We start from the raw sequence: 13826 nt of genomic DNA, 5'->3' as shown, positions 1-13826 counted from the left end.
TCAAATGCACAGGGTTAAATAAAACTCTATATGTGAGGCTAACTGAAGCTGAAAATTCAATGGCACAGGCGAAAGAAAATTCTAAAGAGACAGTTAAGCCCAAGTGAGGACGCTTTTGAGAGTGGCAAGAGAGGAAAAATTGATTAATGAAGACTAATCACCACCAGGCTTCCCTCATAGCTCAGTCGGTAAAGCCTCTGCCTGCAGTGCAGGAGACCTGAGTTCGACTCCTGGGTTGGGAAGATCCCCTGGCGAAGGGGTAGGCTACCCACTCCAGTATTCTTGCCTGGAAAATCCCATGGACAGAGGAGCCTGGTGAGCTACATCCCATGCAGTCGCAAGAGTCGGACACGACTTAGCGACTAAACCACTGCCAGCAGGCACCGCCAGAATGTACACTGGTGCAGCCACTACGGAGAGCAGCACGGAGGCTCCTCAAAACAAACCAGAGTCGCCATATGACCCAGCAACCCTATTCCCAGACATATATTCAGAGAAAACCCTAATTCGGAAAGATACAGGCACCCTAATGTTCACTGCAGCATTATTTACAATAGCCAAGACATGGAAGCAACCTAAATGTCCATCAGCAGATGAACAGACAAAGAAAACGTGGTGTGTATATGCATGCTGACATAATGGGATCTTACTCGGCCATAAAAAAGAATGAAGTAATGCTATTTGCAGCAACATGGAGGGACCTAGAGATGATCACACTACGTGAAGTAGGCAGAGAAAGACAAATCATGTATGGTTTCACTTCTGTGGAATCTCAGCTGTGACACAAATGAACCTATCTACAGAACAGACACAGACACACAGGCGTGGAGAACAGACTCGCAGTTGTCAAGGGGGACAGGACATGCGGGAGGATGGATTGGGAGTTTGGGGCTGCTAAGTCACTTCAGTCGTGTCCGACTCTGTGCAACCCCAGAGATGGCAGCCCACCAGGTCCCCCGTCCCTGGGATTCTCCAGGCAAGAACACTGGAGTGGGTTGCCATTTCCTTCTCCAGTGCATGACAGTGAAAAGTGAAAGGGAAGTTGCTCAGTTGCGTCCGACTCTTAGCGACCCCATGGACTGCAGCCCACCAGGCTCCTCCGTCCCTGGGATTTTCCAGGCAAGAGTACTGGAGTGGGATGCCATTGCCTTCTCTGGGGAGTTTGGGGTTAGCAGATGCCAACTATTATACATGGAATGGATAAACAACAAGGTCCTACTGTAGAGCACAGGGACCTCTCTCTATTCAGTGTCCTGTGATAAGCCATAATGGGAAAGAATTTTGAAAAAAGAATGTGTGTGTGTGTGTATATACATATGTACATACGACTGAGTCATTTTGCTGTACAACACAGATTAGCACAACACTGCAAATCAACTATACTCCAACAGAATAAATTAAAATAATAAGACTATTCCCTACCAAATATTGGCCCTCTGCACACTGATTAGAAATGAAGTGAAATTTGAGATATTAATTAATAGGGGCATAATGCACGGTTAAGGAGACCTTGTCCATGTACACTCTACTCCCCTCTTTAGTTGTAAAATCCTGAACAAGCTGAGGGGAAAATGGAATAACATCACACACTGAGGCGCTACTCTGAAAGCATCGGTATCTCAACCCTTCTTTGTTAAACTGGTTACTTATTCTTAAATAAAAGTGATGCATTCTTATTTTGCCACCATACCTCTAATTTCTAGCTCATCATGCGTCTTCATGGTGCCAGATACCATCCTAAGTGTAGCTTCCTAGCTGCTTCTCTCAACAACCCTAAAAGTCATGTCAATCACTCACCCATTTCACAGATGAGGAAATCGAAGCAAGAGAGGTTGATTCCTGTCCAAAGGTCACCATACTACTATGTACAACATCCACAATCCAAACCCCAAAGCCATTGAGTGCTGAATTTTTTTCTAAACTCATATTAACTTTGCAATGCATTTTCAAGACGAGTATCCACCTGCTTCCATTACTGGATTCACATATTGTAATAAAATGATACTTGTTTTTCACTGCTATGTATAGATATCCACATCACCACCCCCCTACCCCCACCAATCTTGTCCTCTCCGCTACGCAATCACAGTTTGCAACATTTATACCACAGTCTGTAAGTGCTGCAGTTGTATCGATGCTGCTCTTATAGGATAGATACTAGAGACCTGGCCCATGAGCAGTTATTCTTGACTGGCTCAGTGACTTCAAGAAGACTTCATGGAAGACGAAGTCTCTGAGTTCTTGCCTCTTCAAAAATAATCACAAAGAGTTTGACACATTATTTCCCTAAGGACTCTGTAAGCATTGTGACATTATATTCGAGAGCTGATCAGTGACATGAAGTTTCAGGCCCCTCTCAAGGTCCCCCTGAGAGCTGACTTGATCTTTTTTCTTTTTCCTGGATACCCAAAAGATGCTTTCTTTAGCATCTCCACCAAGACAGGTCTCAGCACCAATTGTTCTATGTCAATTTACTGAATCAAACTGTACCCTTTTAATGTATATATCTGTCTTTTTCTGCAATTCTTTTGATATATATATATATATATATATATACATATCTTGTGTATTTTTTTTCAGTTTAAAATGCACCAAAAGGTACATTTTTATAGAAATGGTCCTGATTCTTTTTGATTATCTCTCATCTTTGACAGTGACTTTGAGAGCACTACGTATTTGTCTTGTTTCATGCAGAGTATGAGGGAATGCTGTGGGGTAGAAATGAAAATTTGCACAGGTTGATGGGTATGTGAGCATCAGTGTTGCTTCAGTCCAGTGGTTCATACTCTGCATGCGCACCTGAATCACCTGGAGAACTTTTCAGATTAATCTGTGCCTTCAATCACTGTAGGGTTTTGATTTAATTGGCCTCGGGATGATGTTTGGGAATCAAGTTTTAAAAGGCCCTCAGGTCATCCTGGGCTTTTCTGGTGGCTCAGTGGTAAAGAATCCGCCTGCAGTGAAGGGAACATGGGTTTGATCCCTGGGTCAGAAAGATCCCCTGCAGGAGAGCATGGCAACCCACTCCAGTATTCTTGCCTGGAGAATCCCATCGACAGAAGAGCCTGGCAAGGCTACAGCCCATGAAGTTGCAAAAGAGTTGGACACGACTAAGGATTAAACAACAACAAAGGCAGAGCCAGATTTGCAAATCTGGAGTCTTTCCCTCGTTCTATTCAGTGCAGATCAGCCATGTCAGGGCACCCACAACTGACTGTCCTCCCTCTCTCCCAGAGTTCTGCAGAACAAGGACCTCTCGTCCATGATGTCACATGGAATACCAGAAAATTCTTACTGTCAGCCACACACTGATGCCCTGACCCAAAGACAGAACTCTTCTGCTCCTCTGGGAATTTTATTTTGTTTTATTCTATTGCTATTTTCTATAATTTAATTTTTATTGTTGAATTTTTAAACTGAATGTACAGTGAACACCGGTTGTTTAGAACATCCGTAACCTGCTGGCTCTGAGATTCTCAGTATCCAGAGTCCTTCCCAGAAGTTTCCTGTTGAACCCTGGTCCTCTCAGGTTGGGATTCATAGTTCCAGGTTTTTCTGAGTCCTTAAATATGGAAATTGCATTTCTGTTTCTCAGGCTTTTTAATGCTTGGATGATTTTAGAGACAAAAGGGTGTCTTTATTCTGCAGTCTTAAAGTAGGGGCTCTTTGTAATTTTTTTCTACTTAGTGACTCTGGCTTTGAATATATTTTAAAAATTGAATTTTTCAACATCAGTATTAAATTTTCATAAGACATAATGCTACTTACAAATAAAATTTTATACATGATTGAAATTCAGTGTGTTGCATAATAATTTGGATTAGTAAGAAAAGGAAACATGTTCCTTTTAAATTAATCATGATTACTTACCTATAGAGTAAACTGGCCAAATTGAAATGCACAATTAGGCATCTAATTGCGTTTTAAACTTGGCTGCATGCAGAAAGAGACGATCGCATGTGCCTAATAAAATTAATTTCCTCATTTTTGGATGAAACATTATCTTTTTGTTTCCATAAGAACTTGCCAAATAATCTAAAATACCAGTTTGTGTATCTACATAGGTACATCCTATCAGGAAGTAGTTATCAATTTCAATCTAAACTACAGTGACCATGTTAAAGATTTTTTTATCATAGTTCAAAGTCAACATTTCATTATCTAACCATTAGTTTTACAATAATGTGGAATTCAATCATAATTTGAGAAAAGGAAGCAAACAGACCAAATTAAGCTTGTATAGAAACGGAAGTCATGAGAAAGAACAAGCACTGCCAATAAAAGCAGATGCAATCAGGGAAGAGAACAAAAAAACAACTTAATTCTCTATTATGGCCCCATATCTTAATACAAATATGACGGTTCACCAACGAATTCAAGAGAACACAGACTTTGTTCAGTCCCTTGGTGAATATTCATAAAGGGTTCCCTATGAGGCAGACATTGGTCTAGGCCCTGGAGGCATGAAGATGAAAAGACATGTTTCTTGTTTTCCAGCAACTTAAATCCTTGGGAGATAAATGTGCAAATAAAGAGTAGAGCTACAGTAAGACTCCTGCCTTAGTTGGGGCCTATCCAGCGGATGTTGGCAATTTGATCTCTGGTTCCTCTGCCTTTTCTAAAACCAGCTTGAACATCTGGAAGTTCACGGTTCACATATTGCTGAAGCCTGGCTTGGAGAATTTTGAGCATTAGTTTACTAGTGTGTGAGCTGAGTGCAATTGTGCGGCAGTTCGAGCATTCTTTGGCATTGCCTTTCTTTGGGATTGGAATGAAAACTGACCTTTTCCAGTCCTGTGGCCACTACTGAGTTTACCAAATTTGCTGGCATACTGAGTGCAGCACTTTCACAGCATCATCTTTTAGGATTTGACATAGCTCAACTGGAATTCCATCACCTCCACTAGCTTTGTTCGTAGTGATACTTTCTAAGGCCCACTTGACTTCACGTTCCAGCATGTCTGGCTCTGGGTGAGTGATCACACCATCGTGATTATCTGGGTCATGAAGATCTTTTTTGTATAGTTCTTCTGTGTATTCTTGCCACCTCTTCTTAATATCTTCTGCTTCTGTTGCTGATGCTGCTGATAAGTCACTTCAGTCATGTCTGACTCTGTGCGACCCCATAGACGGCAGCCCACCAGGTTTCCCCATCCCTGGGATTCTCCAGGCAAGAACACTGGAGTGGGTTGCCATTTCCTTCTCTTAGGTCCATATCATTTCTGTCCTTTATCCAGCCCATCTTTGCATGAAATGTTCCTTGGTAGATCTAATTTTCTTGAAGAGATCTCTAGTCTTTCCTATTCTGTTGTTTTCCTCTATTTTAGAAAAGGCAGAGGAACCAGAGATCAAATTGCCAACATCCGCTGGATCATCGAAAAAGCAAGAGAGTTCCAGAAAAACATCTATTTCTGCTTTATTGACTATGCCAAAGCCTTTGGCTGTGTGGATCACAATAAACTGTGGAAAATTCTGAAAGAGATGGGAATACCAGACCATCTCACTTGTCTCTTGAGAAACCTGTATGCAGGTCAGGAAGCAACAGTTCGAACTGGACATGGAACAACAGACTGGTTCCAAATAGGAAAAGGAGTACGTCAAGGCTGTATATTGTCACCCTACTTATTTAACTTATATGCAGAGTACATCATGAGAAATGCTGGGCTGGAAGAAGCACAAGCTGGAATCAAGATTGCCAGGAAAAATATCAATAACCTCAGATATGCAGATGACACCACCCTTATGGCAGAAAGTGAAGAGGAACTAAAAAGCCTCTTGATGAAAGTGAAGGAGAAGACTGAAAAAACTGGCTTAAAGCTCAGCATTCAGAAAACGACGATCATGGCATCTGGTCCCATCACTTCATGGCAAATAGATGGGGAAACAGTGGAAACAGTGTCAGACTTTATTGTTTTGGGGTCCAAAATCACTGTAGATGGTGACTGCAGCCATGAAATTAAAAGACGTTTACTCCTTGGAAGGAAAGTTATGACCAACCTAGACAGCATATTTAAAAGCAGAGACATTATTTTGTCAACAAAGGTCTGTCTAGTCAAGGCTATGGTTTTTCCAGTGGTCATGTATGGATGTGAGAGTTAGATGGTGAAGAAAGCTGAGTGCTGAAGAATTGATGCTTTTGAACTGTGGTGTTGGAGAAGACTCTTGAGAGTCCCTTGGACTGCAAGGAGATCCAACCAGTCCATCCTAAAGGAGATCAGTCCTGGGTGTTCATTGGAAGGACTGATGCTGAAGCTGAAACTCCAATACTTTGGCCACCTCATGCGAAGAGTTGACTCATTGGAAAAGACCCCAATGCTGGGAAGGACTGGGGTCAGGAGGAGAAGGGGATGACAGAGGATGAGATGGCTGAATGGCATCACTGACTCGATGGACATGGGTTTAGGTAGACTCTGGGAGTTGGTGATGAGCAGGGAGGCTTGGTGTGCTGCGATTCATGGGGTCTCAAAGGGTCAGACACGACTGAGTGACTGAACTGAACTGAACTGATTACCCCCAAAGGTGATTCCTTCCTAGAAATGGACTTCTTAAGCCCACACACTTTAGAAGCAGACTTTCTGGCTCAAAGAGGTATTGTTCCTCTACATTAGTTGAAGCCCTGTAAGTAACAGTGAAGAAAGATGGATCTAGTTGAATATAATACAGCAATTGGAGTTTAAACACAACTGGTGCATTTAAAATGATCAGGGTGAGATTTCACCTAGCAAACAATTTTAAAGGCTTGGAGGTTTCCACTGCCTCCCTGGGTTCCACTGCCCTTGAAGGGCAGCCTAACCTTGAATGCTGGCTGCTCTCCATTCCAGACATGGGCAAACTCAGCGCCTAAAAGAAAGAGCAACAGGACCTAACCAGTCATGCATTCCAGCCCTGCCCCCGTTGTTAGGACTTCTGGAGCCTGCGCAGAGCAGCTTACTAAATCCGTGTATCTCATCTCCCAAACCACACCTGTGGTTTTCCACTCATGCCTGAAAGTCACTGGCATAATCCATAAAAGTGTTTGCACTTCTGAGACAGGGGGAAGGATGTAAGATCAGTTCCAAAACCAGATAAGAGAGGACAGAAAATTAGAACGCTTCACATCTGTTGCCTTCTAAATTTTTGTGAATCAGCCAACTATATCACTGGCCAAATGAAGACTATCCATCTAATTATTACGCTGGAAATTTACTACGCAGCTGTACTAAAATTTAAGAATAAAAATTTATGTGCTATTTGCAAAATTCACTCTTTAGAAATATCAACTATTTGGCTTTTTTCATCCCAAGTTCAAGTATTACATTCTCTCCAAAGGCTGAAGCTTTGTGGGTTTAATTCATATATCTGGAAAGTATTCCTCAATCAATGCAAGAGCTTCACATGTCCTTTCTGAAATTCAAACAGTTATCCCAGAGTTCATTATGCCATCCTGCAAAACACTATGTATGAGCTGTGATGACTGAAGCCACAGGGTAGGAATAGGATTCATCAGCCACTCTTCCTGATGTGTTAAGGTGGACAGGCTGGGTTTGAAGCAGTTACCCTCCAGGGTGGACAGACATGCTGTTTTCTTTTTGGGCAATGCAATCCCCATTGTACAGCTGGTCCATTGGGAAGTGAAACCACACCACAGGATGGATTAAAAATACCTAGATTTGGCTTCCAAAAGAGTACAACCACCACCCTGTTACACACCAAAAGACTTTCCTCTTATGTCCTGTGTAAAAGTGTCCAGAACGTTTTTAAGTGTACCTGGGCCTTGAATCTTTAAAATAAAATTAATTCATTTTCAAATGACTCCAACAGTTGTGCCATGGACTGAATGTCTGAATCTACTCCTCCAGCCCCTGCCATTCATATACTGAAGCCCTAATTCCCATTGTGATGGTATCAGGAGGTGGAGACTTCAGAGGGTGATGTGGTTTAGACCAGGTCATGAGGGGTGGGGTTCCCATGATGGGATTAGTGCCCTTATATGAAGAGACCAGAGGACTTTCTCTCCCTCTCTCTCTCCCCATCTCTTTCTCTGCCCTGACTCAACCCCTCACATAAGGACACAGAGAGAAGACTGCAAGCCAAGGAGAGGGGCCTCATCAAAGCTGACCATGCTGCACCCTGATCCAGACTTACAGCCTTCAGACTGGGGAGAAGTACATTTCTGTTGTCTATGCCACCCAGTCTATGATATTTTGCTGTGGTTGCCTAAACCGACTAGGACAAATTTTCAGAGCATAACATATGTGTTTAGAATTCCATGGTTTTTTTGTTTCAATATTGAAATATGCACAACATGCATGGAATTGTAACAAATACAATGATACCAACTGAATGCCAGATGCCAAGTCTGTGTGTGATGGCACATTTCAGGACTTAACAGGACAAGCCACAAATAAATGTACACATTGGAGCACATTGTATTCACATGCAAGCATTCCTCATATTTCTATTACATAGCTGATGCACATTCACTAAGTATTTCATTAGCTGTCTTCTGTTCCCAGAGTTACTTTTCAGCTCTCACATACCCATCAATGTCTAGTATTCCAATTATTTAAGACTTACCTTGCCTACTAGTTAAATGTGGAAGGAAACCAAGTCCTGTTGACTCAAGGGGTTCTTTGAGTCAACAAATATTTTTAAATCCTATAATTAATAATTGAAGAGATATTTAACTCTATATAGATATTATTGCATATCTATATGGAAACAGGCTGTATATTATAGACTGTAGGGTAGAATATATTAAAATTTGCAATTGCATTTCTTAAATCCTATACACAGTCTGAACATAAACTATCAATTATGTAACTATTGTCTTTATTTCATAAACACTGTAAAATAGAAATGGAAAAGGTGTTTTATCAGTGAGACAGACCTATCTCGTTAAAGCCACTGTAGCCCAGCTCTTGCCTGCTAAGTCCCAGATCTTCGAGGTCCATGCATTTAAATCCTGGGGGGCACTGATAGCCTTCTTCCAGTTCTGGGGAGCAGTGTGTATCTGGGATGGCTAAACTGTTCCAGGTTACATTTCTGCAAATGACACAAAAAAGGATTTGACATTTTCAACAAGTGTGTTGATTACAATGCATAATGTAATCACTCTTCATTGATACTTGCTGTATGTGGACACGGATTTAAGATTCCTGATTCATGAATGGTATGCACCACATTAAGGCCATATTGAACATTCTCAAATGACATGAGATTCACCCACACAGAAGCGCTTTATGTTATTTTTAAACTTTTTATTTTATAGTGGAGTAGAGCCAATTAACAATGTTGTAATAGTTTCAGGTGTACAGCAAAGGGGTTCAGTCACACATATACATGTTGTCCATTCTCCCCCAAACTCCTCTCCCATCCAGACTGCCACATGACATTAAACAGTTTCCTGTGCTATATAGTAGGACATTGTTGGTTATCCATTTAAAATATGTTAATAGCAGTGTGCACATACCCATCCCAAACTCCCTCACTATCCATTCCCTGCATCCTTCTCCAGGAACCACAAGTTCTCTAAGCCCGCACAAAGCTCTTTATAAGAGCATTATTGCCAAGATGGCTTTTGTCATAAAAGACCAAGACCCAGAAAAGTAAAGGAAGGCATTTTCCTGCAGATTTGCAAGGCATGTAAACTTGTCTGGGGATTCTGTGTTATTCACAAATCCTTCTCCTACTGTGGCCACAAATGTTACTTCTCTGCTTCTAAGCAACAGCTAACGATGACAGTCATTTCCCATATGGTACAAAAGTACTGTATGTGAGCCTCAGAAATGACACTCAGCCTTCTTCTGTGTTGTCAGACGTGCAGTTTAGACAGAAAACCAGATAAGCAAGGCAAGACCGAAGGAACTAAAGGTATCACACTGGACAGAGAGGTGGTGCAGTGATCTAGCTCTGGAAATCATGTGAGGTTTTCTTTAGATGACTGGTGATATAACTCCTTTTCATCTTTTTGGAGGATAAGCTGGAATTGAAGTTGATGTGAAGGATTTAGCTATGCAATGCTTTTCTTGGTAGTGAATAGAGATAACCACTGGGATGGTGGATACGGAATCCCACTGCGGGCTGGCCTTAAAAGGAGCCCCAAGTAGCTGCTATCTGAGACAAGTGACAGGGCTCATATAGGGGGCCCAAGTTTAGCTTAGAGAATTCACAAGTCTTATAAGCCCTTGATTTTAGTATGTCATTTCCTACTACATCAATGTTTCTAAATGGGGACCAGCCTGAGGACAGTCTCAATCTTCTCTGCTTATGGCCACACTGAGACAGGGATGTTGGGTCACATTTCTTTTCTTCAGTATCTTCCTAAATTCATTTTGCTGCTTCCTGCCCCTTATATAGCATGTTTTCTCGAAAGTCTGATGCCTAACTGCATGATCCCTTAGCTGCTTGAGGCCACCAGGCACACGCACGAGCGTATACACAAATTCCTACAAAGACATACATAATTTTACTCACACACACACCACACACACACCATGCCTGGTTCAGTTGTGTCTCAGTCAGAACAAAACTCTATGCTTATTCCTTCAGGATTCGGCTCTTCATTAGTGGCAACCCAGAGAATTCACACATCTCAGGGATGTTTAAACAACTGCCACATTTTACGCTGGTCCTTTGGACACCCACAAGCACACCCCAAGGACAAGGCTCTAACCGTGGAAATCACCGCTTGGTAGTGTCAGAAGATACGACTTTAAGCACACATGTCGGTTAATTCCCCTTCTTTCAAATTCTTGCATAGATGGGTGCTAAGTCGCTTCAGTCACTTCATTCATGTCCAACTCTTGTGATCCCCACGGACTGTAGCCCACCAGGTTCCTCTGTCCATGGGATTCTCCAGGCAAGAATACTGGAGTGGGTAGCCATGCCCTCCTCCAGGAGATCTCCCCGACACAGGGATAGAACCTGCGTCTCTTACGTCTCCTGCACTGGCACATGTAAGCTTTGTTCTAAAAAAGCAGTTACATGAGCAAAATATCTGCAGTATAATAGGTGCTCCATGACCATTGCTAGTAATTTAGTTAGAAATCTATTGTACATATATTATCAGAGCACTTTTATTTCTTAAACATTATAAAGAAAATATTTCCAATATCCCAACTTGTTCTTATACCTCCCACTTGGCAGACACCTCGGCGTGAATCCTGTAAGTTAAACAGAGTAATCTTTCCTCATCTTTTCAAAAACTGTTTAAATATAAGTCAAGAAGACTTCACAGTCCTTTGCATGAATCTGAGGCACTTGTGATTTTACATATTGTACAAAATCCTCTCTTGATAAAGTCCACGGAAATTAAAAATGAATATTCTTAAGTTTCACCATGTTTCTATCTTTAATTCTTCTGACTTTTCCATTTTTAAAAAATCTCATTGTTTTGTGAACAAACCAATGTTTGATAAAACAACCATTCACTTATTTTCTAAGTACTCTAAAAGGAATACTTAAATTTTATTTGGGCTAGTATAGAAAACTATCCCCGAATCCAACTTTATATCATCTCTGGTCTTAGAGATATTTTATAAAATACCACCAAGTCCTAAAAGCTGCCACTGGATGGAAAGTGAAAGTGAAGTCACTCAGTCGTGTTCAACTCTTTTCCACCCCATGGACTGTAGCCTGCCAGGCTCCTCTGCCCGTGGGATTCTCCAGGCAAGAATACTGGAGTGGACTGCCATTCCCTTCTCCAGGGGATCTTCCCAACCCAGGGACCGAACCTGGGTCTCCCACATTGTGGGCAGATGCTTTACCATCTGAGCCACCAGGGAAGACCAAAAGTATCCAGTAGGATGGATGTGTTTGAGTCACTCAGTTGTGTTCAACTCTTTGTGACCCCATGGGTTGTAGCCCTGCCAGGCTCCTCTGCCCGTGGGATTCTCCAGGGAAAAATACTGGATTGGGCTGCCATTCTCTTCTCCAGGGACATCTTTCCAACCCAAGGATCAAACCCAGGTTTCCTGCATTGAAGACAGATGCTTTACAATCGGAGCCACCAGGAAAACCCACTAGATGGGGGAAGCACAAAATGAATTGTCCATAACTGAGATTCTCCTTAAGTCCCAAAGGAAGTAACCCATAATTACTCTGCAGCAGCAGGGAAGAACCAGAATAGTCTAGGGTGCCTGTGACGTGTGGTCCCCTACCTTCTGGTCTCAGAGAGGATGGTTCAGTCATCACAAACATTAACCTGAGCTCCGGGTTGAATCTTGCTCTCTGCACAGTAAACTTTTATATGCTTAACATTTACATTTCCTTGCTTTTGCTAATTATCTCATTCTTGGGGATGAGATGTCATTATTTGATACCAAGCCATGAATAAATTTCTCTCCTTTCTCAGGAATGATAATAAGGTGTCAGGAAAATCTTCATCTGTTCTATTTCACCCAGCAGCTCCTTCTTACATGTTCCTCTTTTAGCTTCAGGGGGATTTCTGCCATCACATTTGGCAGTTTGCAATACCTGATTCTGCCACAGGCCACTGGTCTTCTCAACTCTCTTTAGGACAGGAACTGTCTTGCTTAGTCAAATCCCATTATTTGTTCCGTAACGGCCTTAGGTCACCATTCATTACTGGAGAAGAAGCTAAAGCTTTACTAGTGATGTTATAAATGAAGCGCTACTCCACCGTTCTAGCACCAGGGACCAGTTTCGTGGAAGATAATTTTTCCATGGGCCAGGGGGTGGAGGGGGGAAGTTTGGGGATGATTCAAGTGCATGACCTTTATCGTGTCCACTTTATTTCTATTATTACGGCATCAGCTCTGCGTCAGATCATCAGGCATTAGATCCAGGAGGTTGAGGACCCCTGCTATAGAGGACACAGCTGAGATGCCCATCTATCTGCTTTACAAGAAACTTGGTCCATTCAAAAGCAACACTGCAGGTACTGACTGAGTTCCTGCTTTATTTGCCCTGTCTGCTTCACAGATTAACATAATCAATTTCAGAGGTCAGCCTTGAAACCTAGGACATACAGGTCTCTGAACAGACATATCTCTGCCTGAAAGCTGTCCTGTTATTTGGCTACCATGTGTGCAAATCAATTAAGCAGAAACTGGAACAATTGTTAAAAGACAACGCCGAAGATAAACGAGGTTGTGACAGCACCTGGCAACTCTGATCTCTGGAAGCAGAGCATCATACCATAGAGCTTAGTGTCTGTGACTCAGAGATGTTTATGAGAAATTCCTAGTTAAGAGGCAGCAAAAGGACACAAAAAGTTGGAAAATTCTTTTCAGTTGGGATTTGTATGTGTTTCATTCTGACTCTGGATGTGGTTTGAGTCTCTAAAAATAAAGCAAATTAAATGTCTAGGCTGGAGATGGTAAATGGTATCAATAAATTTTCTTCTTGAGAGTGAGACTTTTAAAACTCAGTTAATACTCAACTGAAAATACAAAAGAAAAAAGTGGCATAAATGGTTGGTCCTTGCAGTAAGTCATCCAACTTCTGAAAACTGTTTTTATGAGTACCACTGCTCATAAAACCTGTGGCCAGTTACATACCTTCTTCTTAAATAGTAAATGAAGAATCACGTAAAGAGAAGGCAAAATACATGGGTGTGTACATAACGCGACTGCACAGATTTGATAACACAAATCCAAGAAAGAAAAATGCAGACATCTCCCCATCACTGTTATGTCTCGAGTAGCTGAAATGTCTGCCAACACGTATGAGATTTTTCACAGTACACTTTTTTTTTTTTTAAGGATAATGTAATGAGCTGGAGCTAAGAGTCAGAATATGAGAAGCTTTTTATTATTTTTTTTCAGACATTCATCTCTGAGTTCTGAGTACAGCGTGGAGCTGGCTGACAGGACTTACTGAAT

At 41.8% G+C, this 13826-nt stretch overlaps 1 protein-coding gene across 2 annotated transcripts in view; it reads right to left on the bottom strand.

Moving 5' to 3' along the window:
- Positions 1-13826, bottom strand: part of NALCN (sodium leak channel, non-selective) — a 302346-nt gene that overhangs the window by 247992 nt on the left and 40528 nt on the right. The window contains exon 7 of one of the 2 annotated variants that reach the window (XM_018056384.1): positions 8870-9024. In XM_018056384.1, coding sequence (XP_017911873.1) covers positions 8870-9024 — 155 coding nt within the window. The remainder of the gene's footprint in view (positions 1-8869; positions 9025-13826) is intronic. The other variant, XM_018056385.1, reaches the window with a different exon arrangement.

This window comes from Capra hircus, chromosome 12, assembly GCF_001704415.2.
Source record: "Capra hircus breed San Clemente chromosome 12, ASM170441v1, whole genome shotgun sequence".
Classification (NCBI taxonomy): Eukaryota; Metazoa; Chordata; class Mammalia; order Artiodactyla; family Bovidae; genus Capra; species Capra hircus.
Note: the sequence above shows the minus strand (reverse complement) of the source record. Positions and strands in the feature narration are given on the sequence as shown.